Source organism: Anguilla rostrata, chromosome 10 (assembly GCF_018555375.3).
Source record: "Anguilla rostrata isolate EN2019 chromosome 10, ASM1855537v3, whole genome shotgun sequence".
Classification (NCBI taxonomy): domain Eukaryota; kingdom Metazoa; phylum Chordata; class Actinopteri; order Anguilliformes; family Anguillidae; genus Anguilla; species Anguilla rostrata.
Genome location: NC_057942.1, coordinates 15,903,760 through 15,930,686, shown reverse-complemented (window position 1 = coordinate 15,930,686; position 26,927 = coordinate 15,903,760). Strand labels below are relative to the sequence as shown.

At 42.8% G+C, this 26,927-nt stretch overlaps 1 protein-coding gene across 3 annotated transcripts; it reads right to left on the bottom strand.

Moving 5' to 3' along the window:
* Positions 1–9,703: 9,703 nt before the first annotated feature.
* On the bottom strand, positions 9,704–26,733 carry LOC135265122 (TNF receptor-associated factor 2-like). 3 transcript variants are annotated; one of them, XM_064354419.1, is made up of 12 exons: positions 26,674–26,733; positions 24,305–24,515; positions 23,994–24,072; positions 23,247–23,345; positions 22,652–22,813; positions 21,745–21,819; positions 21,166–21,240; positions 20,743–20,880; positions 19,656–20,021; positions 15,920–16,097; positions 15,131–15,279; positions 9,704–14,397 (listed from the first exon to the last, which is right to left on the bottom strand). In XM_064354419.1, the coding sequence occupies exons 2-12, from the start codon at positions 24,490–24,492 to the stop codon at positions 14,179–14,181; spliced, it is 1,728 nt and encodes a 575-aa protein (XP_064210489.1). In that variant the 5' UTR covers positions 24,493–24,515; positions 26,674–26,733; the 3' UTR covers positions 9,704–14,178. The 3 variants fall into 3 exon arrangements, with proteins under 3 accessions (XP_064210489.1, XP_064210487.1, XP_064210488.1); XM_064354417.1 differs by lacking the exon at positions 26,674–26,733 and adding an exon at positions 25,286–25,972; XM_064354418.1 differs by lacking the exon at positions 26,674–26,733 and adding an exon at positions 24,973–25,198.
* Positions 26,734–26,927: the final 194 nt, after the last annotated feature.

Sequence of the window (26,927 nt, the reverse complement as noted above, 5' to 3'; positions counted from 1 at the left end):
GTATGACCACATTAAGATACTCCACAGGAATACAGAAGCTAATAAACTTTTCCCTGGCAGTGAAGATAATATGAATGGACACTGTCCATCGCAGCAGACTGTTTGATGTATTAAAATAGACCTCATGAGAAAAAGCGTGGGCTTCACTGGGACAGACGGACAAGTGCTGAAAAGCACTTACCATCATGAGCATTACATCATGGGGCTCACGGACGGGATGTGGAAGGAAGTGGAGCGAACATCGCTTACGGTAGCCCGAAAAATACTCCCCCGCACACCCACGCCACCCTCACCAGATGAAATATGGCAACCAGACACCGGAGAGCAGCGCTGGTCTTTTACGTGAGAGCGTCTGACTAATGCTCTCGACTAAGGAGACGGGCGCACACCACACACAGGGGTAGCCACAGGCCGGGACACGAGCCTACAGTGGCTCAGAGCAGTGAGTTCAGTCTTGCAGAATTCGACTGAAGTCATGCCCCATGAAAACCCATGCTGCCGTGTAGCGGTGACTCCCTCCTTCCTCCCTTGCTCTCCCCCCCCACCCCACCCCAAAAAAAAAAAGCTTTCCACTTGGATCTTTAGTGACGCTAATGCCCAACAGAAGCAAGAGAAAACCAACCAAATGCAAGAGAAAAGACCAATGCACACTTTCCTTTCACATGGACACAGGAAAGAAAATTAGGACAGACACGACGCAAACACACGCACATGCACGCACACACACACACACACACACTGACTCACTCTTTTCCTCTGCTTCTGCTTGAAAGGCAAAAAAAATATTTATATATAGGCTAGTGGTCGTTAAAGCACTTCAAGCATTTGTGGTTGCAAGACAGAGCGTCGACAATTCTTCCTTCGCTACATCAGTATTTCTCCCCTTTCCTCCATTTCATGAAATCAGCAATTACACCGTGATCTCGCAGCACTGCTTGCCACCCATTCCGAAACCCATAAACACACATTCATTCAAAACCCTTGAGTCAGTTAATATGTATTTTCCACATTACAGGCCAAACGGTACACTACAGTAAGAGCAAAGCTATGGGTGTTAGAAGGAGAGGGCCTAGTAATTTGTAGGCATCTGGTTAGCAGGTCGGGGACATTCAGTCCCAACGACTATCCATAAAATACTTAAACCCATACTGCATTTTAAAGCGTGACAGTGACTATATATGACAAATACACAAACCAAAAAAATCATTTGGTGGATTTATTACAAGGTCCTATGGAACAGTTTTGAAAGGGTAGAGCACAAGAAGGGCCAAGAACTGTGTGTGCTTTTTCTTCCCAAGCCAAAATCAGTATAACCACCCATTCACATTTTATGATACAGTACGTTTTCTGGTAAGTTTTGCAGCTACTGAATTTTAGGAGGCTCTTAGGATAACATGAGTACAGCATTATTATTATTTTTTATTTTTTTTATTATTTTATCCTACAGTTGAAAATCTGTCCCAGCTATTAGGGTATTGAGAGCAATTCAAAACTGACATCATTTTATGGTCACACAGCATATCTGTGACTGTCTCCTTGTCTGTTTTTTCAATCCAAAGAAGAAAAGGAAAAGTGGCTGTGCCTTGGCGGGAGGATGTGAGCCAGAGGTCAAAGGTCGTGGTAGCCCTTCACATCTTGTACCTGTGTCGGCTCTAAGCTTCATGTAGCGCACCATTTTCTTTGGCAGTACCGCTTGTGCGAAGGCCACAGAGAGCACTGCAGCCGTACCCCCCTCCGAGGTCTCCCATGAGCTGTATAACAGATGCAGCTGCCGCCGCGCGCGAGCGTCCCTTACCCTAGCGCCTCCCGCGGCGCGCTTGCAGCGGTTCGATCCGCCCCCTGCCCCTCGCATCGCCAGACTCATACGGACCAGCGGGAGAGACGGAGCGGAACGGCTCCTCTTACGCGCTCGCCCTCTAACTGAGACTCGAACGCGCGCCAAGTGAAGGGGCTCGGTTCGTGCCGCGGGCTAGCTTCGGGAGAGAGCACGACGTGCTTCTCGACCTGCGGAATAAATCAGCTCAGCTCGCGCACCTGGGGGAGGGGGGGAGCTGAATGTTTGCTTTGTGCGCTTTCTTGAAAGGAACTCGAGAGGCTTCCTTGCGGGCGTCCTTACCGCTCGCCGGGAAGGGCCGGCAGGAAACCCGGAGCGTGCCAGGAACACAAATGCCACGGCAACAGATAGTGAGATCACTACAGGCGATGGGATCTTGGTAATCAAACCCGTGTCCATGCCTGCATGAACTCAGTTTGACAAAGAGGGAGTCCATGCCAATAATTAAAAGGCTGCCACTTTTATATATTTAAGGAATATAATTACATATAATAATATATGTATAACAATATAAGAGTATAAAACAATCTCAGTTTTCTCAGGCCACAAATTAATCTTTCAGTAAGCCAATCATCCCAAGCAAACTTCAAACTAAACCACAAGGAAAAAACTTGATCATCATTTAAAATTTGTGGGGAGATCAAAGGACGCCCACAGATATTTGAGGAAGAGGAGCTAGAGAGAGGTAGAAGAGGTCAGCAAGAAAGAATGGGAAAAAATTATAGAAAGACTTAGCTCACTGCAAGAAATGTTTGGAAATTGTTGCTGACAGGATGCCCAAACATTTGCATGTGCTACGTTCACTTTAGATCATTCTTTTGAATCTTTAATACATAAACAATTTAATGTATAGTAATCATGCATTAATGTTTTCATAAAGATGTTTAATTTTTACCACACTGAGGCCTGCTCAGCTTCTGTCCACTTATAGATTCATTGTATACACTTTGTAGAGGTGCCCAAACTTGCATGTAACTGTGATATCTTGATGCCAATGCAATACGTACTTTAAAAATACAACTGTCAAGAAATGACAAAGAAACTCGAAATTTCAATAAACATTGCAATTGATTACAACCATTTAATATTAGGATAAATTATGCAAATGCATTTCAAAGGCCACTATGCCATATCGCTTCAGTATGCAATGTTTTCAGTTTTTTATTCATTTTTTTAATAGACACATTTTCTACTCATTTTGAAAACTACCGCACAGGAAAAGGACATTTCTGGAACAGTAGGTTCGTAGAGACTTGAAGTAAATCTCATCAGGTGATATTAGAGGAAGTAACCTGTTGAACTATTTGGGTGAAAAGAACCCATTTCATTCATCTGATTAACTGAGCAGTCAGATGAGCGCGTCATTCGCATGGGAACAGTGTAAAAGCCGTACTGAGAACTATAGCTCTTAGAAAGCTCCCTAAAACGGATGTGTAAGCTGCCCACTTAAGTCGCTGCGCTGATCATTATGGTCTGCCGGGGCTTAATCAGAGGTCTTTGGCTCGGTGCACTGGCAGAACGGGAGCTCACTGACGTTCTCAAGAGGAAGCCACACATCCCGCTGAAAAAGAACCACAGCTTTTTTGGAACTAAACACGCCAGGCCATCCAAAGAAATCAAAACGAAGAGAAATAAACAATAAATCACTGTCCTGACATAATTTAGTATGTGGCTTCAGACAGAAAATAGCTGGATTTCATTATGAAGAGCAACCAGAAAGCATGTCATTAATGTACTGAAAAATAGTAACAATTTATATAAATTAAACAGGCATTCCCCTTAATATTCCTCTGTTTCAGTTTTTTTTCAGAGCATTAAAATCTTTCCACATTCCACACTGACATTGCAGGCCCAATCATAACTGACCTCATAGACACATAGAAACATCTAGTCATGAATTACAAATGCTTTACAATGCATTCGCTAGACTTCATTGAGATGTTTCACACAGATGTCCCCTTAATCAACATTAACATTAATTGCAGCAGCTTACCTGTGATACACCTTTTGCAGCCTTCACAAACAATCTCACAAATGGAGAAGTCCAATATATTTATAGTTTTACTCAGTGTCTTATGATCACACCTAAGATAAGTACAGGTGGTGATTACTGTCTACTTTAGGGCAACATAAAAAGTGGTAGATTATACAACAGGCATGACAAAACATAATTCATGTTAATAGCAACTGTTAATGTTTTACAAACAGTTAATAAATGGAAACTTTATATAATTGGGCACTGATTCACTTCAATAAGACTTGCAAATGACTCTAATTATAGACCACTGTAAGCAGAACCCACATTTAATTGTCCTATTATCTTTAAAAATTACCCATGCTGCTTTGCAAAGTATCAATTCCAGCCTATTGGCCAAAGAGCTCACTGAGGCTGAGGTCATTTTTGTGAGCCTGCCCGGATACCGCCGATGTATAAATTGCCTACTGGTGAAGTGAAGCGTGTGGAGATTTAATCCCAAAAGAGATGCATTCTGGGAAGACCATTCATCTGTCTATGCTTGGCCCTCTCTCTCTCTCTCTCTCTCTCTGTGGCAGTTCACACGATCAGAGGAGGGCTCTGTTTCTCTTGGTCCCGTCCCAATACCTGTCCAGTACGCAGGAAACTGCTGGGTCAGTCAATCTCCCGAGGGAGGACGAATCAAACACTTCTCGTCACATCAATTTATCATTTTTATCCATTCACTTTAACTTTTTATTCACCGCAATGAAAGACCGACTAGAAATATGTTTCTAATGACAGGGGCACCTCTCTCCACAAAAAATTCAGGGGAAATATTTTTTTAGTTCAGGAAAATATTCTTTCAAACTTTCAATTGGTCATTTTATGAGGTCTGCCCGACAGTGTTTTCACCATATGAAAACAACCAATGAGCCAAAATAAAAAGAAATGAGCACAAAGGTGGAAAATGAATCAACACCAGCATTCAAAGGACCGTCATCTGGATCACGGAGGTCACACCTGTTACCCCCAACAGACACTCTATGGTCTCACCAGGGATGGGCTCGGGGCATTAACCTCAGGCCTTTGCAGAACTAATGCACAGAAATTATGGGGCCACATACTTCACTCAGGTCAGTCCAACCTTCCCCTGACCGATCGATTACTTGCATACCATAGAGCATGTTTAATGTTTGGGGGGGAATTATCTTCTGAGGTCAGCAATATTTCCTGTTATTTTATATATGTTCATTAAAGGGTTGAGACCTGTCTTCCTGTTCAGGGAAATATTTATTTTTCAGTATTTATGCGCATGGGGGGAGGGGGGGGGGGGGAGTCATTTCACCAGCCTTGAAAAGGAAAACAGTCATTTTCATCAATTGACTTTTCACTGGGCTTGTTGTTGCGTGATGTGATATACAAGCAGAGGCACTGCACTTCTCTGGCAATTCATAGCTTGTAAGGTACGCACATACTTGACAGCTGTTCATCATTCGTCTCAGTCATCACCAGGAGTAAGTTCTGCTTCTTCACATCGCCTTCTTTCTGAATGTCAATTTATACCAGAATTCCTCTCTATTCACTACACACGACACTCCTTGCAGGTTCCATTGCACCTAGACACCTCTCAGTCCAGTCAATTTCACAATATCCCTGTGTTAGATAGCTGAAAGAAACTCGGCATGATGAGCCTTTGCACTCGTACGGAAAGCACCTTGTGATGTATCTGCACTCTTATACTGGATATGCCGTAAAAGAGCAGCAATTAATTACTGAAAAAACATCTATCACATCCTGGGGTCAGTTATTCCAGAGCAATTCATTACTGCGAAAATGGACGGATTGTGTGCATTACTCATGCCTTCCCATTTCAGTGCTGTGCTGGCAAATTATCAGCAGGAGTGCTTAGGATCCAAACCAATCACACGGCTGGAATCACACACTCGATTGATTGTTGAATGCATTTCAAACACCCAAGGTCTGACTGGAATATTTCACTCCACTGATCTCGCTGTTTGGCTCCCACAGCTGTCAGAAGAATGAACTGCACATACAGGTGTAACACAACTAGTTATCAGCAAGACAGAGAACTCACGTATCACACAGAGATGCACATGTACACACTCTCTCGCTCAGCATGCATCTCTGCATTGAGAACACGCAGAAGGGACGAGCTCCGCAATCTCGGATCGAATCCGGACCGTGCCACTGTCGACCGTGGGCGGTCGTTCCATAGGGCGGCACACAATTGGCGGTTGAGTCACCCATGATATGGAAAGGTTCTGTTGCTTAGTGACCCACGTTCCATTGCCATCTAGCAACCCCTGCTGGTCAGTCAGGCACCCGCAGACTGCATGTTAAAGGTCACACATGAAAGGTCTTCTTTCAGCTCCACTCCATTTCTAATTATGGTGGAAATTGGGCATGCTCAGCAAAAAAAAAAAAATTAAAAAAAGAATGAAAACAGCCCGAACTGTATATTTGTTTATGGCTTACTCTGCCTGCAGTGACTCACGGCTCTCAGTCTCCCCCTAAAGAGGAGATTAATTGTCAGTAAGCCAGCCAGTTTAATACGGAAATCCAGGCAAGTCAAGCCTCTTGATGAGATAGCTACCTGCTACTTCCTGCAATACATTGTTTAACTTAAATTGAGCAACTTAGGGTACACGCTGATCAAAATGACTGCTTCAATTTGGCATAAGATGCTCAAGCCAAATCAACCTGAATATGTTTGGGCATAATCAAAGAAAAAAGGCCAGTGTTGCATGAACAATCACAAAAGCATACAATTAGACTTCAGAAAAAGAGGTTGAATACAGTAGCCTGAATAAAGTGATTGTGCTTATTTTGACAATGGAGACAGGATAAAACTATTAAAGTTTTGGAGATACAGTACATCTTAAGACAACCCCATATATACCCATTGTTTCAGTTACCAGAAGTGATTGTTAGATCCGCATTAGAATGTTCAGCAAAGAACATTCTAATCACATATTGGTGTTTTTACGCCTTAAATTGTTAAATGTCCACCCAGTTTTCCCATAAAGTACCTTTTTTACTTTTTGTCAGCTGTTTCCATGATCTGTCTCTGTGCCCATCTTCACCTTTATTTGTGTTCAGTCATTTAATTTTTATTTTTTTCTTTATCGCTGATGTCCAAATTTGAGGTTGGGGGAATTCAGCAATCTCATCAAAATATCCAATGGCCAGTTGCGATCCTGTCCCGGGACTAGAAGCCCATAGATGATGAACTTAAAATGAACCACATATTAATTTACAGCATGTCTTAATGAAATGACTGTCAACTACCCGCTGTGCGCCAATTTGTCGGCTGTAACTGTGAGTAATAAGAGTAATATTTCTCATAAAAGAAATAATTTGAGGGGATTGAAAACCCATTGATCAAGATTAAATGTTTAACTGCCAAAAAAGTTAAAAGACCTTACAATGTGCTACTTGTCCAGGTTTCCACTGCCTTTCTTACAGGCTAGACATGGTTTAATGGTTCACAAATGGTTCCTATCTCGGTCCAGGATCTCCAGACATGCGTGCGTGGTGGTCATTTCCTTACATCCTTCAGGAGCAACGTGAATGGAGACCCTCGGCAAGAGCTTTCACACAAGGGCCAGAGTGCTGAACAAAAACGGGAACCCCCGTGAGTTCCTTTTTAAATGGAACCGAGCGGCGCTTCCATTAGCATTACACAATCGGGTTTACAAGAAAATAGAACACACAGAAAGCTGGATGAGGACACGTCCCTCGAGGCAGACTACACAGACTGGCTAAAAAAAAAGCGTGTAGCCCGTCATCTGTAGCCCAGTGCATGTTGCCACATTCAGGACCCAGGTCGAGTGACGGACGGGCCGGCACTCTGAACGTGGCCTGCGCCGTCAGCTGTGGCGGCAGTCTCCTTCGGTTTCTGTTAGCTTCTCGACATTTCAGACGGCAAAGTGAAAGTAGACCTACGCTAACCCTCTGCTCTGGTTTTAATCAGCGTCCGACATAAAAGACGCTGCCGCTCAATCACGTTCAATTAGCTGGTCTCCGAGATCGGAAATGTGCCGTAGATCACGGAGGGCCCGGACACAACGAGCCCAGTATATATTTTAAACAGATGTTTTTTTTGGAGTGCGCACGTTCATATAGACCCTCCTTTGTGTGCGCTGTCATAACCCCGCCGTACTGGATGGCGGCTACTAGCAGCGGCAGAGATGCAGAGGCGTAATAAATCTCAGGGCATTTAGGGTGAAAATGACAAGAGGGGCCATTGTGCGCGAACAGAAAAAGGGTTTCCAGCCACAGCCATCCATCAGAGACAGCACATACTCACGCGCACACGCATGGGCTTCCCCCCCCACCCCACCCCCCCGTCACACAATGGCCCCGGACCAGAATCGGGGACGTGCCCCCGTGCTGGAGGATCAAAACCAGGCTCGCTTGGATGAGCTCCCTCAAAAGAAATCCGCAGAGACAGATCCCTTTTCAGGACACCCCCCCTCCACCATCCCCCCTCCACCCCTCCCCCGCAATTTCTTTTTAAGCTGCTGCTTTTCTGAAGGCGCGAGTGTGAGTGCGTGAGTGCGTGAGTGGGACGGAGGTGAGACAGATGCTCCGAGCGGTCTGTCATCGGAAAGACAAACGGAAAGCAGTAATGGTGGAGCACAAAAGGAAAGAGCTCCGTTCCTGGGTGTCAATCCATCTCCAACTATCACATAAAAAGCTCTCCGGTCCAGTTCCCAAAGGCTGACGCCGTTAATCATAACACAGGTGCTGTTAATCATAATACTGCACCTTCCGCCGTTTGGGCAGTCCACTGCTGCACTGACACCATGTGGACAGTCTGAGTACTGCACCGCAAGATACTGGACATCTCTGAACGTCGTACTCCAGGATTTGGAATAGAGACCATTCAGCCCATTTTTTACAGCAGCTCATAATTTGAACACAATACAGAGGAAATCTGTTAGTAAGTATCAAGATTGTTTTAGGAGGATCCTCTGGTTTGTTTCTGCTACACTTCCCAAAAAAATTATCATTTGCACTTCTTGTGTCATCTTCAAGTCTTCTTAAAAATAATTTGAAACAGTGCCCATAGTTATGATACTCTCCTAATGCATGTGGTCTGCATTCCACAAATTGCTCAGTTGATTGTACAAACAACTTGATATCTAATGCTGCAGAACAGTGCCTGACAGGAGTAATTAGTGCATATTTAGTCATTTAATCACTGTTTCTTTAAGTAGCAGCCCCAGTGTCAGGCTTTCGTACCATACCACACACAGATCACAGTCCTCTGGCTCTCCTCCTGGTCAAAACTTACTCCTGCAGACTGCATGGGCAGAGATAAAGGAGGGGAGTCTGCCTCCCTGTGGCAGAAGTATGTCACTACAATAAACCCATAATACCCCCACAAATAAAATGCTAGCATGTTGCGCTGCGGTCTACTGCCTAGGTTTTTAATAGATGGTCCGGAAACCTCCCAGGGGCTATTGAAAGTGCCGTAGGGGATGTCAGGCCAGCTGCACATGCACAGACAGAATGTCCACCCACACCTCCTCCCCCCCTGAGATTACAAGTCAAACTCTGCCTATGAGAGAGCACATGACTCAGACTGAAACAGAAAATAATGCTTTGCATTTCCACAGAGCTCTCCAGTATCTTTTTACAGTGAAGTGGGAAATTCACCTAAACTACCACCCACCACCTGGTGATATCACTCACCAGGGTGACACAGAGCAGCCATTTTACATCAGGACACTCTCCACACATAAACCAATCTGGGGAGGGAGGGATTATTAAACTTACCCATTTAATACACTCTGGAAACATTACAAAACACATAAAAGAAGGGTGGGTCTCTTTACTGAACTCATACATTTCAAGTTTAAAAGTAAACACATTAAAGAAATTAGTTTCAGTTAATACTATTTATTGAAATACACAAGAGCCATGCATCAATCTGAACTAAATTTAAGTCTGAATTAGATACATTCAAAGTGTATACAACTGTGAAGGTTTTACTAATGATACATTCAGCCAAGATTAACAGCCAAAATGATCGAAAGCAGAACACAGCAAATTAGCAACTTCAACACAATCACTGCTAATCAATAAGAACCCATTTGAATCAAGCAGCACAAAGACAAAAGATAGCTAAACGGGGTAGGGATTGATTCACTGACATAAAGAACATACAACATGGAACAAATTCACAGGTAAAACATGGTGGACACAGCTGCTAGTCTGAACTCAGTTCAGAAGACAGTAAGCTTAGATCGTTCTAAAACATGCAGTGCTACATATATAAACTGGTGACAAGTGAAACTGAACAAGTTTATGCAAATGCACAATAGTGAAATTGGCATTCCACGCCACGTGACAGTGCTGTCCAGTATAGTATACAACCAAATTTCGACATGTTTTTAAGAACTGAAGTCAATGCATGAAGTTGCTTACAAATGTGTCACCAAACATAATGTATAAACAAACATTTATGAATGCCATTGGGAGGTTTTAAACAAAATGCAAATATTGAAAAAAAAAAAAAAACTTTAACTGAGAACCTTGTATTTTCAATATAGTAGTTGAATACATTTATCAGAGCAGAATTAAAGGTATTACAGGCAGACGCAGACATGACTTTCTTGCCAGGCCTTATAAGCTTGAAAATTGGGTTGCCTAATTTCACACTGAAGTCCATTCCCTACAACTGCTGACCACCAAGTCTGAGATTCAATCAGAACTCGGACCCATCGACCAATCAGCAACTGAAAATCTGGTGCTTCTACCCAGGCAGAATGGTGTTATAGGTTATGGTAGGACAGCTGTAGTCAAATTGACTGTCCTACCACTGTAAAAAGAGCGGAGTAGGAGTGCGGGTGACGGGTGACCCTAATTACCGAGACCTTCCTTCTGTGGGAGATGTTTTGGGGTGCCAAAGGGTTTGTCGTTACACAAAGCACAAATTACTCAACAGGATGCGCTACCTTGGAGGCCCCGGGCTTGGCGGTTTTCATTTGATTGCAAATTACTTCCCTCTATTACACAGTCAAAGCTTTGAAAGAATCTACAGTTTCTCACTCCACGCTTTACCAATTTTGAAATCACATTTTAAGCACGGCCAGATAATATTCATGGTCTACCCGACACCTGCAAAGACATACGTATCTGCAGTTTGGGCAACATTACTTAACATAATATTTCTTGGCCATTGCAATATAGATTTCTGTATCAATGGGACTCTCCTGGATAGAAAAATCATGAATACAAAATAAAAAGCTATGAAGAATAAGAAACAGATGGTACACACACATGCTAATTGGTTACAATTTAACACTTTTATAATAAAGGGTAAATAATACAGGAACATTCACATTATGAGTTTTGTATGGGGTTTCACAGTTATACACTACACCAAAAATGAATTGGTCATGGGGAAAACAAGCCTGCATCTTCAGGAAATGCTACAATTTTTAAAAGGTGCGCACAAAGCATTTCTGTTCACAGATTATGAAAATGAGCAGTGCCAGCAGGCTATACCTCTCATTACGTACTAAATACAGGCAGCAAATGACTGCCATCTGTTATACAACTAAATAAAACACCAAAATGAGTTCGCATAACTTGCGCGCTCTAAGATTTAGTGTATAAGCATGCTTAACTACTTTTCTTTAAATGTAATTCGAGTATAGTACAATTTACGGCTACTCAGGACACCTTAGCACTGAAACAACAAATCTCATGACGTACAAGACGACAATCAAAATATCACTTGTAAAGATTGGGTTACAATTGTGAATAACATGTAGGCTGAACCAGGCAAACACAAGGACGCAGCCTGTCCTATGGTGCATATCCAATCTGGTTGGTTAAAGAATGGGATTCATAAAAATGCTATGCGGAACTAACACAGTCACAGTATCGCACATTAAATTTAAGCACACTTTTTTTTTGATAATACATAAACAATACTGATCATGGACAGACCATTACATGCGGATGTACTTAGTAGCATGTCTTCTGTTTTTTCATGAAATTATTTAGAGGGGTCTTTGAACTATGACCCCTTCTCTGCAGCTTTGAATTTGGGTAGAGTTCAAGCATTACGTTTCTTCACATCATGCACAACAATACTGTTTTCACCAATTTTAAGTGAAATGCTTGCTTGAATTCCTCACCAAAGTAATTACAAAGCATCACAGAGGTCGAATTAAACGCCCTCTTTGATCTGAAACAATATTTACACAGTTATTTTAGCCATTGTTTGGGCCAAAAATGACCAACACGCAGAAATACTTTTTTGAAAAAAAAATCTATACCTCGTCGAACGATCAAACTATTTTAGATGGATCCTTGTGGATTTTGCTAATCCTTTCGAGTGCGTGAGCCGTACGATGAACGATTTCGGAAAACAACGCGGAAGAAAAGAATGAGGTCACTTCCTGTTCTTTCAAGAGGGCCTTTTGTGTGGGATTGTTGCTGCGGCCAAATAAACCCAAACCTGTTTTTAAACCAGCGCATAATAGTACCAATATCATTAATTAATAGAATCTATCATAACTGAATAGACATAGCATTAATAATTATCAAATACAGCATTATATACTGACAGAATACGGCAGTTGTTAAAAGTGCATAGGCTTTATCGTTATATTACACATACGCATCTGCTTACGTTTAATCAAAATAAGCAATACAGCACAGTCACCTTAAAAAGCGCCATACAGTCAGTGTGCTTATAAGCTTCCCAGTTCTCAAAGGAAAAGGAAATGAAATATGTTTAGCTTCGCTAATAATCTGCTATTTTTCCACAAGAGAAACTTCCCATGCACAGAGAGTTTCAATATGTAATCACGGCTGATTTAAAGACAGGCTGGATCGAACGCGACCTTCGGTGTCGGCCTAACAGACGAAGGCCTTTCCTTCTGGAAGTATTCACCGGCAAACAAGAGAACACACACCGAGATCGAGAACCTGCTCTGTACATTCGGGGAACCAGAGAAGCCGTGTAACGTGTCATGATTGCAGCTATAACACGGCTTCATGAAACCTTTTTTTTTAAAGGCCTAATCACTAAAATCCGGAACTTTCTGAAGCCTTTATCCACAGGCCATCTCCACCACAAAGAAGTGGCGCTGTACACGTAGCCTATTAGCCGAGGGCCAATTCTCGCGTCGCGGTCACGCTATCGATAGCGGAGGGGCTTATTCGTCGACAGGGCTCGATCGCGCTCGGCGATTCAGTGTTTTCACTGGAAAAAACGAACAATGATCTGTCTCTAACTTGAGTGTATCTTCCACAGATCCAACATGCAGACTAACATCGCAAAAAGGGGAGACCTTAAAAAACGGACTACCAGACACTTCACACACCACAACAAGGCCGCAATAAATCCAAATACTGTACTTTGATTCGTGGAATTCAAAGCAATGTCCACCACTACAAATAATTACCAAATGAAAAAACACAGGATTTGAGATCAGAGGCACGCACAGCCCAAAAAGGGGGGGGGGGGGAACGCGAGAAGACTTTGAGTTGCACACCGTCTGAGAAACCCCAGGCATCGCAAAATAGCGGGGATTAATCGCGAAAAAGGTCAAATAAACGCGCGTCGTCTTATTGTTATAACTCCACGTCTGTCTATGCAAATTCACTCAAAATTAAGTTAGCGCACACAAATGACCAAGCGGCAGGTTATTCCACGGGAGCAAGGGCCCAAAAGCATGAGAACACACCAAGCGGCGAGCGTACTGAAGTCTCACTCACTATTTACTGCGAAGACTGCAGCAACAGCTGCGCATACTGCAGGTGAGGCTAACTGAACTACGGCACAACTACAAACACAGCCTACCCCACTGACAAGAGAGGAACAGACATTTTCCACCATGAAAACAGTATTTTACAAGCCTCTAGCACGTCTGACTTGTCTTCCCACAAAGGTTTTACTCGGAAGGTCAGACCTTCACGTCACGTTTCTTTGTGGAACGTTCTAGAGCACAAGAAGTGCACAAAAAAACTGTGTAGTTCTGAAGCAAATGAAAAATACAGATTGGTGAGCAGCTATGTACTACATACAAAGTCTACCTGCTTCTGATGGATAATTCAAAGCGGCACAACCTCCCTGCGTTATTAACGGCACCACACCGCCTCCTGCTGGTGAGCCGAAGCAAAGCGACAACGGCCACAGAAGCATCATTACACGCAGCGAACACTTAAGAGCGGCTTGCGTCGCGCGGCCGTGATGGGCGGGGCCTTCGCCACACGCGTCAGGCGCCCCGCGCGACTTCTCGGGCGAGGCGGCCGAGAGCGAGCGCTGCGCGGCGGGCGAGGGCGGTCTGTCGCGCGCGGACAAGGGCGATGGGGGGGTGGGGGGGGGTGGTTCTCGCGGCTACAGGCCCGTCAGGTCCACGATGGCCTTGATGAAGATGGTGTCGTCGCGGATGTAGGAGTTCTTGGAGTCCAGCTTGGAGAGCGGGCAGAAGAGCGGGCAGCCGCTGGCGATGTTCATCTCGCTCACGGGTCGCTGGAACGAGGAGGAGGTGACGTCGGGCCGGAAGGCGTCGATGACGTGCTCGCGGTTGTTCTGGTCCAGCAGCATCAGCGTTACCTAAGAGAGGACGGATTGGCTCATTTTTTTAACAAATCACACTATTGCTTGTTCTGGGTTTTTTGGACTCCGGTTTTGGACAAAGGCCTTTGAAACAAGTACTCAAGTACTGTCAGCAGTCCGTTTGGTGTTCAAAGTTGCTGCTAAAGCAAAACTAAAAGTACTACCACCCACCACCACCACCATCTTTAAGCGGTCACAGCTGTTTTCCATTGCATCAGTTAGAACTATTTCTCCCAAATAGTACCTGAATCTGCCAGGACTACAATAATAAATGTTTGTCAGTTCAGCTTTGGGTTTAACATTTTAGTCCAATTGACAAAATGTCTTTTTAAATACCTTCAAATCAAAGCCAAATGTCTTGGTCAGCATTTCCCGTTGTGCAATAATAAACCTGTTGGGATTCCTTAAATCTGTTTTAACCAACTCTGTTCACTCCAACCCTAACAAAGCACAGTGCATTTAACAGCTAGGGATCTTTGTTGAGAAGCTAATTCGTAGAATCAGGTGTGTCAAATTGGGGTTGAAATGAAAACCTACAGGACAGTAGATCTCCAGGAACAGGGTTGGCTACCACTGCCTTAAATCGTTCAAAATATTCACGCCCAATGGTGGGTCCGGTTTGTCATTATTTACAGAACATACATTTTGAGGCCTTATTCTACACATACCTTCACCTAGCAGGCGGCCGCCCCCCCCGAACCTGTAAACATCATCCTGCCGTGGAACTCACCTTCTGGTTAAAGGGCCACTTGAGCAGAGCATCGCTCAGTCCCCGCATCACCACGAAGAACAGGGACAGGTGACTGCCGCGCCCTGTCCCGTCCCCATTCAGGTAAATCCGCAGGCACATCTTGTAGCCATATTTACTGGTGTAAAATGCTGAAGAGAAGAGGGAACCATTACAGTAAAAAAAAAAAAAAAAGAAAAAAGACAAGGACTATCCTGATGGCATCCATTGTATTTACAGCAGGGCTGCCTGAACCTGTTCCTGGTGATCTACTGCCCTGTAGGTTCTCATTTCAACCCGATTCTACTAATTAGCAGCTCAATGAGAGCTGTTGAACGAGATGCGCTTAGCCTTGGAGAGAAAGCCTACGGGACGGTAGATCTCCAGGAACGGGGTTGGGCAGCCCTGATTTACAGTAATAATAATACTAGGATTGTTGGTATTATTATTTATAATACAGCTTTCAGGACCAAAGAAATAATTGGTAAATGGACTGCATTTACATAGCGTTTTTTCAAACAACTATGGCTATACAAAGTGCTTTACAATTAATGACTCTGATTCACCAATTCCCACATCAATAGCAAAAGGCAGCCATGGAAGGCACAAACCAGCTCGCCAGGCGCGATTAGGGGTTAGGCGTCTCGCTCGAGGACACGTCGACGCTTGCCAGAGCTTGAACCGGCAACTCCAAATGGCAGAGGACTGTTCTACATCCCTGAGCTGACGTCGCCCAACAATAATGGCATGTACGCTAAAGGGGCGCTAGCTTATGCACCGCTAAAGTTTTACCTGGGGAGAACATGGCTGGCGCGCGTCCGGCGATGGCGTCCTGCCTCTTCTTGGTGAAGTCGGAGATCCTCCAGATGAAGACGCCGTCGTAGGTGGCGGCCGACATCTCCCTCATCCTCCCCTCCATCTCCGCGATGGTCAGGTCCTTCAGGCCCACCGTCCTCTCCAGCTGTCGCACCTAAACAGAGGGCTCGGTCTAGTCTGGGTTCTTAAACTAAGGCGGTCTTCGTCAATATCTGCGGCTGACCCGCGTGGGACGAGCTACAAATATTTATGCACAGCAAAGCACTCATAAATTATTGCTTCGGTCCAAGCAAGCATGAATAGTGCAGCGCATTCCGGTAGATTACTGCCATTTTGTGACGACTTTCATTGGATGCATAACTGAATGACTTTTTTGGTAACTGATGTACAGTATGAAGTACACTTCTACACTGTGGGAATGGACACCTGACCATACGTGACCTCAGTGCCCCCAGGCACCAACCGCTTATCCTCCCTATAAGGCCATGACAAAGCCTCCTTAAGTTCAGAAGCAGTTTGTTCGAGCATTGTTACAGCACCATAACACTCTAGCTTTAGCCCCACGAGCATGGCAATTATAGCAAAAGAGGCACACTGAGCCCACTTTAAGATGGAGATCAGCCGACTTAAAGTACATTTTTACAAAGAAAATGACTAAAATTCTCTCTGTCAGAAATTTGTGACATACATTCTGCTACAATTGATGGATGGGTACTGCATTATTCCCTAGTATTCAAAGAATTTGATACTATGCAAAACTAAATTACACACCGGATCAGGATTATGCTCTTAGTCAAATGCATTAACATAAAAAGGAAAATTGGTAATTGTGAAATATGCAACACCTCAGTAGAAATAACTTGTGGCATGGTGCCAGGTGTGGCAATCATGCTGGGTGGAGAGTGGACACAGTGAGAAAACAAAAGGGAAGTTAACTGGTTCAAAGGTCTCTTAGTTCCCTTCTTAGAACATAAAAGTTAAAAGAAGCAAAGTTCAACTATTTTGAAAGCTAGGGGTTACAAAATGAGCTTGACAGTGAAAGTCTTTCTCTTCCAAAGAAACAGAACACGGTGTTCTCGTGAACGGTTTGGACATAAATCATGAGTCACAGCTGTGCTGATTACTAATCAACTCGCCATTGAGGCAGTCGCTGTCTGTGGTCCTGAAGACCTTCCAGGATTTGGGTACAGCAAGAACCTCCAACGGGTTCCCAAAAGGAACAGTGGCTCCCCTCAGTGTTTTTATTCATGTCAGTTGTGCTAACTGGCATAGGGTGGGCAGGGTCAGAACTAGGGATGACCCTAAATATCTTATTGTCAGAATATTTCACTAAATATTAATACCACTGATATATTATAATATGGCTGGGTGTTTTTCACAGAAGTCCCAGGTGTCACAGATTCTGTGATTTTTGCACTTTTTTCCTGGCAGTTCCGCGGCGTTTCCCGTTGTTAGCCATTTCCGCGATTTCCCCCATTTGTTTTTGTGATCTGTGAACAAAGTGTGACAATGTACACAGATTCTGAAACGCGGTGGGATCATGATTCCTGTCCTTGTTAGCCTTTGCAATTTGACTTTTGACGGCCCCTGTCAACAGTGGCAATGCCGATCGCTCCTTTCCCTTTATGGTAACACTGTCAGTGAAAACAGGCACTCCATCAAAGACTCAACCTTTGCAGTGTAGGTCTACACTACAACGTGTTGCAACCAAACAAACTTCAAAAGTCTCATATCATACTATTTTTTGGCAATTTTTATATTATTCTGCAAGGTCTACCAAATGTATTTATAAAGTTTAAATGGAAGAAATGTTCCAGTACATTTAAAAATAAAAATAAATATAAAAGTTTTTTATTCTTCGAGCTGAACAGGCTGTTTTGGGAAGCCGTTTCCCTGTTTTTGAGCTCTGCGTTGATTGGTTAAGTGTCCGGAAATGACACGATCACCCCTCCCATCTCCTGCCCACACACCCTCTCCAGAAAAGCAAACAAACATTGCTTCTGTAAATCCACCTTTGTAAGCTAAAAAAAATTAGCTCAGTGTAGAGCATTGAATCAAATTAAATTGCTTGTCTACTAGTTTCACCAGCTCTCAAAGTGCGCTAATTTCCTAAGTGTGCCCGTGTAAAGCAGGATGAGGTGTGACGTTGGTTCTTGCAATAAGGTGCTACGATTGAGGAATGTGCCACTAGGTGCCTGTTAGAGCAGTGAAATGACAGTAGCGATGACAACCAGATTACTGATGAGAAATCAGATCATCAGTGATATTCTTTCAGAGAGTCAATCACCTGACACATCTTAACAAACTTCTTGCTCCATCTGCCGGTTCACACAACGCAGGGGATATAACAGTCCCCCCCACGGGCACCTTCTGAGCTGTAACCCCTGCTCTCTCTGCTACCTTCTTACCTTCTCTGCTTTCCACCTGCCATTTTAAAACTACATAAATGTCATGCTCTATGGGATTAGTGTTAGATAAAGTCGAGATAAAGAGATAAAGCAGGACACGACAGATTGACCATGACCATGACTGGCTGAAGGTAGGGATGCTCCGATGGATCAGCCACAGAGGACCTGTGATCTCAAATTTTGCCGATCCAAAACATCCAATACCATGACGCAAAAAAAAAAAGCGTGATATCACATGAATAGGTGTGGGAAAGGAGTGCTGAACTCATGTAGCCTACTCCAGGCAAATAATGAGAGCTGTGATTAGGTCACTGCCTCTTAATATTTTCGTCACACTTTAAAAAATTGGAAATTAAATTACGCTCGTAACCCAAACAATTAGATAGCAGACAGTCTTGAAATGGCTTTTTAATCATTTATATTTCAGGAAATTGTGTCAATGCATGCATAAACACCTCCCATTCAAGGAAGTAACTACGTTACATAGAATTATGGGAAAAATGCACCATTAATAGGCAGTTGTGGCAGCACAACTACTGACTTTCGCAATAGAGCAATAAAACTGCTTCCCCAGTCTGGCTGAAGCAGAACAAGCCAATGTGCACCTTGCACAAGTGCTCACAGCAAACGGCTGTTAACTACAACAGCGCACACTGTGAACGAGAACAGGAACAAACTGCCTTCAAAAAATGCAGATTCTCATTTTCATCTATATTTGCTGCACTATGCCTAAGGCATTTAGGCAATGTTTTAGCAAGCTTATTCTTGCTTGTCAATAGTTAATACGTTTGATAATAGGGCAGAGTAACGGGAGAGACTGAAGCCTCTGGTGATTTGTGCAAGTTTTTATTTTTTTATTTATTTCATAGGGCACACAAATAGCTTAATGCAAGCTATTTCAATGGGAGCCCAGTTATTCTCTTATGCAGCCGAACAAGTACCACGCGTTGTGCAGCCAATTTGGAAAAAGTGTTTATTTAAAGCCTCAGAGCACACAAAAAAAAACATGCATAACTCCAATCATCGTAGAATGCTTCTTGTTTTTTTATTGAGCAAACCTTCATGTAGTCTGTTTTCAATTCAATTCCCAAAGGTGTTAGGGACGTGTAGAGTAATTCAGTCTCTGAATCATCACAGTCGCATTGTAGAACCAGTAACAACAGAGTCCACACTGTTCCGTAGAACAGTATTGGTATCAGTAAATATCGTTTGCATGGCATCGATATCAGTATCAGTATCGGTGTCAACGCATCTGCATCGGAGCATCCCTAAATGAAGGGTAGGTAATTGCGGAGGGCTGGTACCTTGTTGCTGAGGCTCTCGATCTTGTCCTGGTCCAGGCGGTGCTGGCGGTTGCTGGCGTCCAGCGTGGTGGACGAGCGCTCCACCTCGCGGTTGAGCACGCACACGATGTTCTCGAAGGTGCCCACCTTCAGCTCCAGGTCCTGGCAGCGCCGGCTCAGCTCGGCCACCTTGGTCTTCTCGCCGTGCAGCTGCAGCTCCAGGGCGGCGCCCACCGCGCTGGGCAGCACCGGGGTGAAGGAGGTGGGCAGCGGGGCGGGGCAGGGGGCGGGGGGGGGGCCGCAGGCTCCCTGCGCGGGAGGCGTCTGCGTGCTCAGCTGCCCCAGCTTCACCTCCAGGTCCCGCAGGGACTGGTGCAGCTCGTGCACCTGTTTTCAGTCATTTTCAACACGGACAGTGACAAAAGGTATCGGTAAATACGATAAATGCTAATGACATTAATAACAACTAGAAATTCTGCCTCGCGGTTGTATGCCTCCGCCAACCAAGGCAAAAATGTGTTTTGTGAAGTCACAGTGACCTTGACCTTTGACTACCAAAATCTAACCAGTTCATCCTTGAGTCCAAGTGGACGTTTGTGCCAAATCTGAAAAAATTCCCTCAAGGCATTCCTGAGATATCGCGTTCACGAGAATCGGGATGGATGGATGGACGGAAGGGTGGACGGATGGACACCCAAAAACATAATGCCTCCGGCCACAGCTGCGCTGTCGCGGAGGCATAAAAATAAAATAAAATGTGCCAGAACAATGAATCTAGGAAGGAGCTTAACAAGAAACCTCACTAACTTTAACACAAAAAGATCCTTAACCAGAAAAGAATAATGTTACACACAGTCAGTACAATATTAATACGGTAATAAATGAAGGGACACTTATAATGCTAAGACTTTTTTCCAAGGAGCACCTCCTAAATTGAACATTTTAGGAGCACACTAAAGCATCCTAATTAGTAGATGTTCTCCTAAATTATTTTCCAGTTAGCACATATCAAACTTCAGGAGCAAATGCTCTGAATATCAGGGCACTGTAGAGCCCTGCAATGACACTCAGTGATAGAGAGACACATCAGGGGACCGCGGGAAGAGACCTTGTGGCTGGCCAGCTCCAAGCTCTGGGGCTGCAGGGCCTCCAAGTTCACCTTCAGGCCCATGATGTAGTGCAGCAGCAGGTTCAGGTGCTCGTAGGAGCAGGCGCGCTCGTGGTCGTGGATCTTCTCCTTCTCCACCTCGTCGAGAGAAAACACAAAAAGCAAAAAAAAAAAAAAAAATATCTGGCTGTGGTCTTGGAAAAAAGGAGGAAGCAGAGGGGTGGAGAATTTCCTTCCGCAGATAGCACAGAGAGGAAATTACACACGCAATATTAATATCAGTTTTGAATAAACTACTGTACTTTGATTCAGCTGTGGAGGCTTTGTACCCTCTATGAGCAAACTAATTTCCTATAAACAATAGAAGGATGTAATATTTCATAAGATATGCAAAAAGAGTAACGATAAAAGAAGACAACTTACCGACATATCACACCCAACGACATGAAATCTGCACGGAGCTCTAAATTTACTACAGAACTTAATATGGTCTACATACTGCAATGAGGAAAAAAAACAACAACAAAAAAGTCATTAACATATGAGCGGCATCACCAGTAAAGCATTCCTCCCAGAATTCTTTGCATCAATGTAGTTGGGCACTCTGATGCAAGCTGCTTAGGTGCAACACAAAGGTCATGCCCTTTTTTTTGGTTCTTAGCCAGATGTATTAAGTTAAACTTTTCTGCAAAAGAGGGTCTTGGACGACCGCCCCTTTTCTTGACCAGGCTACAACAGCTACACAGATTTCAAGTGAACTCGAGTTCATACAACCTCATTTTCCAAAGAGCACCCTTTTCATTTTTTCCACTGCCGACTTGCCAGCACTCTCATCTATTTTAAATACATCTGGGAAGCTGCCAGTGCCCAAGTCCTTTATTCACTTCATTTTAAGGCAATAATACCAAATGCTTTATTTCTGTCAACCTTGCAATACTTACGAAAGCCTACAGTGTTAGGAAACAATTTCATATTGGAATTTATAAAATTCAAAACACTCACCTTCTCTCTGGGAATTTTTTTCTTTGCACAACCTTCACATATCATAGGGTACTTTGGACATATCTCATCATGAGCCTACAAAACAATGTCAAAAATTAATTAAGCATACATACCATTCTTTAAGAAAGCAAAATGGGGGAGCCAATTGAATTAGTGTCTATAAAACCGTCACAAAATGTGAACATTCTAATTTTAACAACTTAAACAGCCAAGTTAAATTATCTGTGTCTAAACCATACACAAACAAGTGTACATTATGCAAGAAGAGAATATCAACTTAACATCTGTTAACATCTGATAAACATTTCAAATAATGCATTACATGATTCCCATTATTTAAATGTAGTTTACCGATATGCCGAATGGCATTGCCCATAATATCTATTAATAGATGTATTATGCATGCGTGTCTATATTTGTTTTTGTTTTTTGTGTCTTAAATCACCACTGTTGCATACACTATAGGCTACATCCATTCAAGAAGCACTGCGAGTCAAGTGTACTTGCCTGCACACTCCACTAAATATGCTTTTTCACAAGCCAGTGACTACAGACCACAATCATACCAGCTGAAGCAGAGGTATGCTTTTAACTGGGGAAAACTAACAGCCTACAAGTTGCTTAGAGCATTCTTGGAAAAAACTGCTGCAGCGATAGCAGGACTGGTCTTGGCTGACTTAAAGCCAGCCTTATCCATGTTCTGGAATGTGTAAACTTCAGGCCTTAGTGAAATATAAGGGGCAGCCAATGCTTGTGATAAGTGAATATTCTCACACATTGTTGAACAGTTTCATGTTACGACATCTTTATGATGTTCAGTTACAGGAATGTTTGAACACTAGAGTGCTGCAGTCTACATTGCGGTTTCTGTATGTCATAGCATTCCAAAGCATGCTATATACTTTACCTTTATGTTCTTAAAATGAAATGGCTCTTTGCAGTACTTGCAATTCAGGGTTCTTTCTGGACACTCGCGTTCGTTGTGACGTTCCTGCTCGTTAAATCTTATGAGTTCTTTGCATGACGGGCAGGGGATGATCATGAATTCACATTTGCCTTCGTGGTTCAGCTGTAGAAAGAAACAAAGACATGTTGCTTGATCTATTATCAGGAATGCACAGGGAATAGAAACCAAGACTACGCCATTCAAAACACTGCAGACTTGAAGGGCTTAACTTTTAACATGAATGCCACATTCAAATGTCTACTTGGGACTCGAAATTCAGTTTTCTAATAGCTTAGTAAGAAGCCTTAAAATGACTTTACAAGATTTCTTTCCCACATAAAACTTGGTATGCCTGGCAATTCAAATTTATTAAAAGTTTTGTATGTCCAACAAGAGACTTTCCTCAATTTTTTTCAAAGTTTGTTTTCTTGTTTTCTATTTTTTTTACAGAACAACCACAGGAAAAGATATAATTTGCCTGCATATGTCAGATTATGCAACAAATGACACAAATGACTGGAAGAGAGAAATTGGTCAGAGAGGGGTGCCCCCATACCTCGTATTCTTTAATGTTGCCTTTCCAGGTGCATCCTTCGTTGGGACAAACGGCAGCCAGAGCCTCCACTTCTCTCCGGGCTGCATTGTCAGGGAACGCCTGAAAAACACAAGCAGACGGTACTCTCTCAGTTGCACTCTCAAGGCACATTTATTATGGAAATAAATGTGCCTTGTTATGACCTTGCAAAGAAAATATTCTAAGAATTTCCAAGGACCACAGAATTCCATTCCTCTGCAGATCATTAAGTGTCCAGATCTTTCCTCCCACTGCAAGGCAGTGCGTATCTATTCTTTGTTCTGCGATTACATCAAACTTCTGGCAAACTTGTGATTCTTACCACAGAACAGCTCTGAGAAGTTTTAGTTCAGACCAGGCTGACTAGGAATACTTTGCTTTCCCTGTGTAATTATAGTGCATTACAGCCCTTTGGAAAGGTAAAGCAGGTTAACAGAACAAATACTAATTTTACTTGATACATGCATGGTCCTCATCTGATACATGTAAGCCTAATAAAGAACTTGGAAGAATTTAAACAGTGTCTGGATGCATTTGCGGTCCCTCTTCAGGTGGTGTATTACACATACGCTTTTCTCAATCTGACTGATTGCATATGCTTATTGCCACTGGATGGCAAATTTGGCCCTGGGAGGAACCTGTAAATTTACCATTCGATTGTTTAAAAAATTAAATAAAGAAATAAATAAATACAAATTAAATTTAAAAAAAAACAATAACTTTACTTACACAGCCTTGCTTTAGAATAGATGTTGGATCTTCAAATATATCTTCCTTAATACAAGCACCACATTTTTGCGGCCCAGAACTGAGAAGAGAAGCACAATAATAGTAATTCTGTCACTATTAGTATTATTTGTACGAACACTGTACTAATACCGTCTACTTTTATTAGTTGTTGACCTTTAATGAGTAGTTACCTACTAAAGTACTTGGTTCAATACGGTCTATTGTAGGTAACTAGCTGTACTGCATAATAGTGTTAGAATAATTAATTATTAGTTAGGGATTAAGTACAATAAACTTAGTTCGCCTCTTACCTAACAGTTTTATTAAAACAATATGAACAAAAACGGTGACCGCATTGGGCTTGAAATGGTCTTCTTAAAATTTTCTGACAACAGTTACACAGGTGTTTATCTTCAAGCTTGTTGGCCAAAATCTTCTTCGGAAATCCGGGTTTGTTGCCTTCCAGTGATGAGGGTGGTGATGGTTCCTGCGCTGCCATTATTTTCCCAACACAAACGTGACCTGCGGAGAGCGCAAATCACTGACAGTTTCTGTGCTCTGAACAGACATGTTCAGACATAAAACGGGTTGTGTATGACAATGCACATGTTTGTCGCTTGAATAAGTAAATGAGTCACATCGTTTAAAAAAACGCTCGGAGGCAACGTTCATTTGCAATGGATTTCATCATTTCGTTACGTGTCACATGCTAGCTAGTTGGGCAGGCCGATGGGCTAACTTGGGTAACTGAATTTAACCATTGTTTTGTCTACGGGTTCATACCGCCAGCAAGAAAGCCAAGTTAGTGTAGCTCATTTATTGTGATAAGAGAAAGAGATGTATAGTTGGCCAAATACAGCTGGCATATAGCTAACAGATGTCTAGCGAGCTTGTCAGCGTAAGCTAGCTAGCTGCATTCCAGGAACAGTGGCCGCTAGCTAGCTGTTAGCTAACAAGCTAAACAGCAAGATAACATTACCTATGTTGTAAGTTCTGCTGGTTAGCTCTCATTTTCTCATTCCCAGGGCACTGCATTCTTTGATATAGGTAACTTGGTTTAATCTGAAGCTAAACGTAGGGACTCATCGAACCAGCTATTGTGGCTGTGGTGTATTATAAATGTGTATGTAGCTAACACCAGCTAGATAATTAGCTAGCTAGGTCTAACATCTGGCTGGCTTGCTAAAGCAACGACCTGTTCTGAAAAACTATGCAGCCACGCCCCTCTATCAATACAACTTGAGAGGTTATTGTCGGAAAAATGTCAGGTAGCTATCAAAAAGGAAACCTACCAGGGTTGGAACGGCGTCATCTGTGCAGAAGGAAAAGAAGACGGACCTTCCCTTTGATAGCGGCGCTAGTCTATGCCACTAGTTTCGATTCATTCCAACGTCGGTTAGCAAGCCTACGTTGCTGATGGTGATGGGTGATACTAGTGTTTACCGAAAAGGTACAGCTCAGCGTCGGACTGGATGTGGCACCTAGCTGCTAGCTTGACGAGACAACACAAAGATGTTAGCTAGAGTGCTAACTAACGTTACCCGAGAAACGTTTGTTAGTTAACGCCTTAACTATCCCTGTGATCTGTCAAGCGTCCGTATACGTTAATAGTTCCCGCTAATAAATGTCTTCCTTCAAAGATGGTGGATAAAATAAAAAACAAAACAAAAGCTTTTGCTTCTTTGCAGTGAACAAAAACCGCTATTTCACAGGACCGTTAGCTTGATAGACCTAGCCAACTAGACAGTACTAGCAGTTGCAATTTCTTTGCGTCACTGGAGAAAAAATGTTATTGTGACATTGAAAGTTTAGCTGTTACTTCCGTTTTAGCTAATTTTCGTAACATGCCAACAAGGAAAAAGATAAGTTACTGGAAGAATGACAATTTCAGCTGCTTGGCCTTCGCTTTATAATCCCCGCGCTGTCAGTATCAACCCGTTTTCTGAGGACTTCCTAGGATTCAGGTGTTAGTCGGGGGAATAGCATTTAATACACAAACCCAAGCACGCGCTCGAGATGCTTTGGCTTTATAATTTAATATATAAACGCACTTATTCTATAAAATTTAAATATGGCCCTTTGTTATCATTATGCAACAGAATATTATTTCCGTAGTGATAATGGAAGACTTGTTATCAATATGTTATCAATGTTATCAATATATTGCATTGACTTATAGACTAGCTGTTATTTGTATTGATGTATTAATATATAAAAATGTAATGTAAAATGTAGCCTACCAATTATTGTAGTTTTGGTTAACCAAAGCAAATAAAATACCGGCACCCATTATATTTGGATCCCCTTCATATATTCAAATGATTTTTTTAAAATATGTATATTAAAGTAATTCAGTGTATTAAAGTACGTTTACAAATGCAGCAATATATTTTAATTATGTAAGACAGGGATCCTCAAATGTTTTTATTTATTTATTTATTTATTTGTTTATTTATTCATATTTATTTATTTCTCTGATTGTGAATTGATTTCTCAATTTAACTGATTGGCCAGAGACTCGGTTTTCCTGATGTCCCAGATCTAAATCATTCCCTGGTCAATGAAAACCAACAACATTGCTCGTCACATTTCAGTGTCTTTGGAACAATGTATCATCCATGGACTGAAGCAACTATACAAGGCTACCTGAAGTTAGAACAGTACAGGTTGTGACACTAACCTGTAAAATTCTAGATCAGTGGTCTCCAACCCTGGTTCTGGAGAGCTACCGGGTCTGCTGGTTTTCATAGTGACTCTGCACTTCAATTAGAGCAGTTGATTACACAGTTATCTCAACTCACCTGGTGTCTTGGGTCTCAATTGGGTGCTGATTTTAAGGTGAAAACAAAAACCAGAAGACCCTGTAGCTCTCCAGGACCAGGGTTGGAGACCACTGTTATGGACTTACAATTCTTCATATACCAGTGGTCACAC

Excerpts from the sequence above, each read along its gene's own strand:
- LOC135265122 (XM_064354419.1), bottom strand. The coding sequence starts at position 24,492 with ATGGCAGCGCAGGAACCATCACCACCCTCATCACTGGAAGGCAACAAA. Across the intron at positions 22,814-23,246 it reads GCAACATTAAAGAATACGAG|CTGAACCACGAAGGCAAATG; the intron begins GTATGGGGGCAC and ends TTCTTTCTACAG. Across the intron at positions 20,022-20,742 it reads TGGAGCTGGCCAGCCACAAG|GTGCACGAGCTGCACCAGTC; the intron begins GTCTCTTCCCGC and ends GACTGAAAACAG.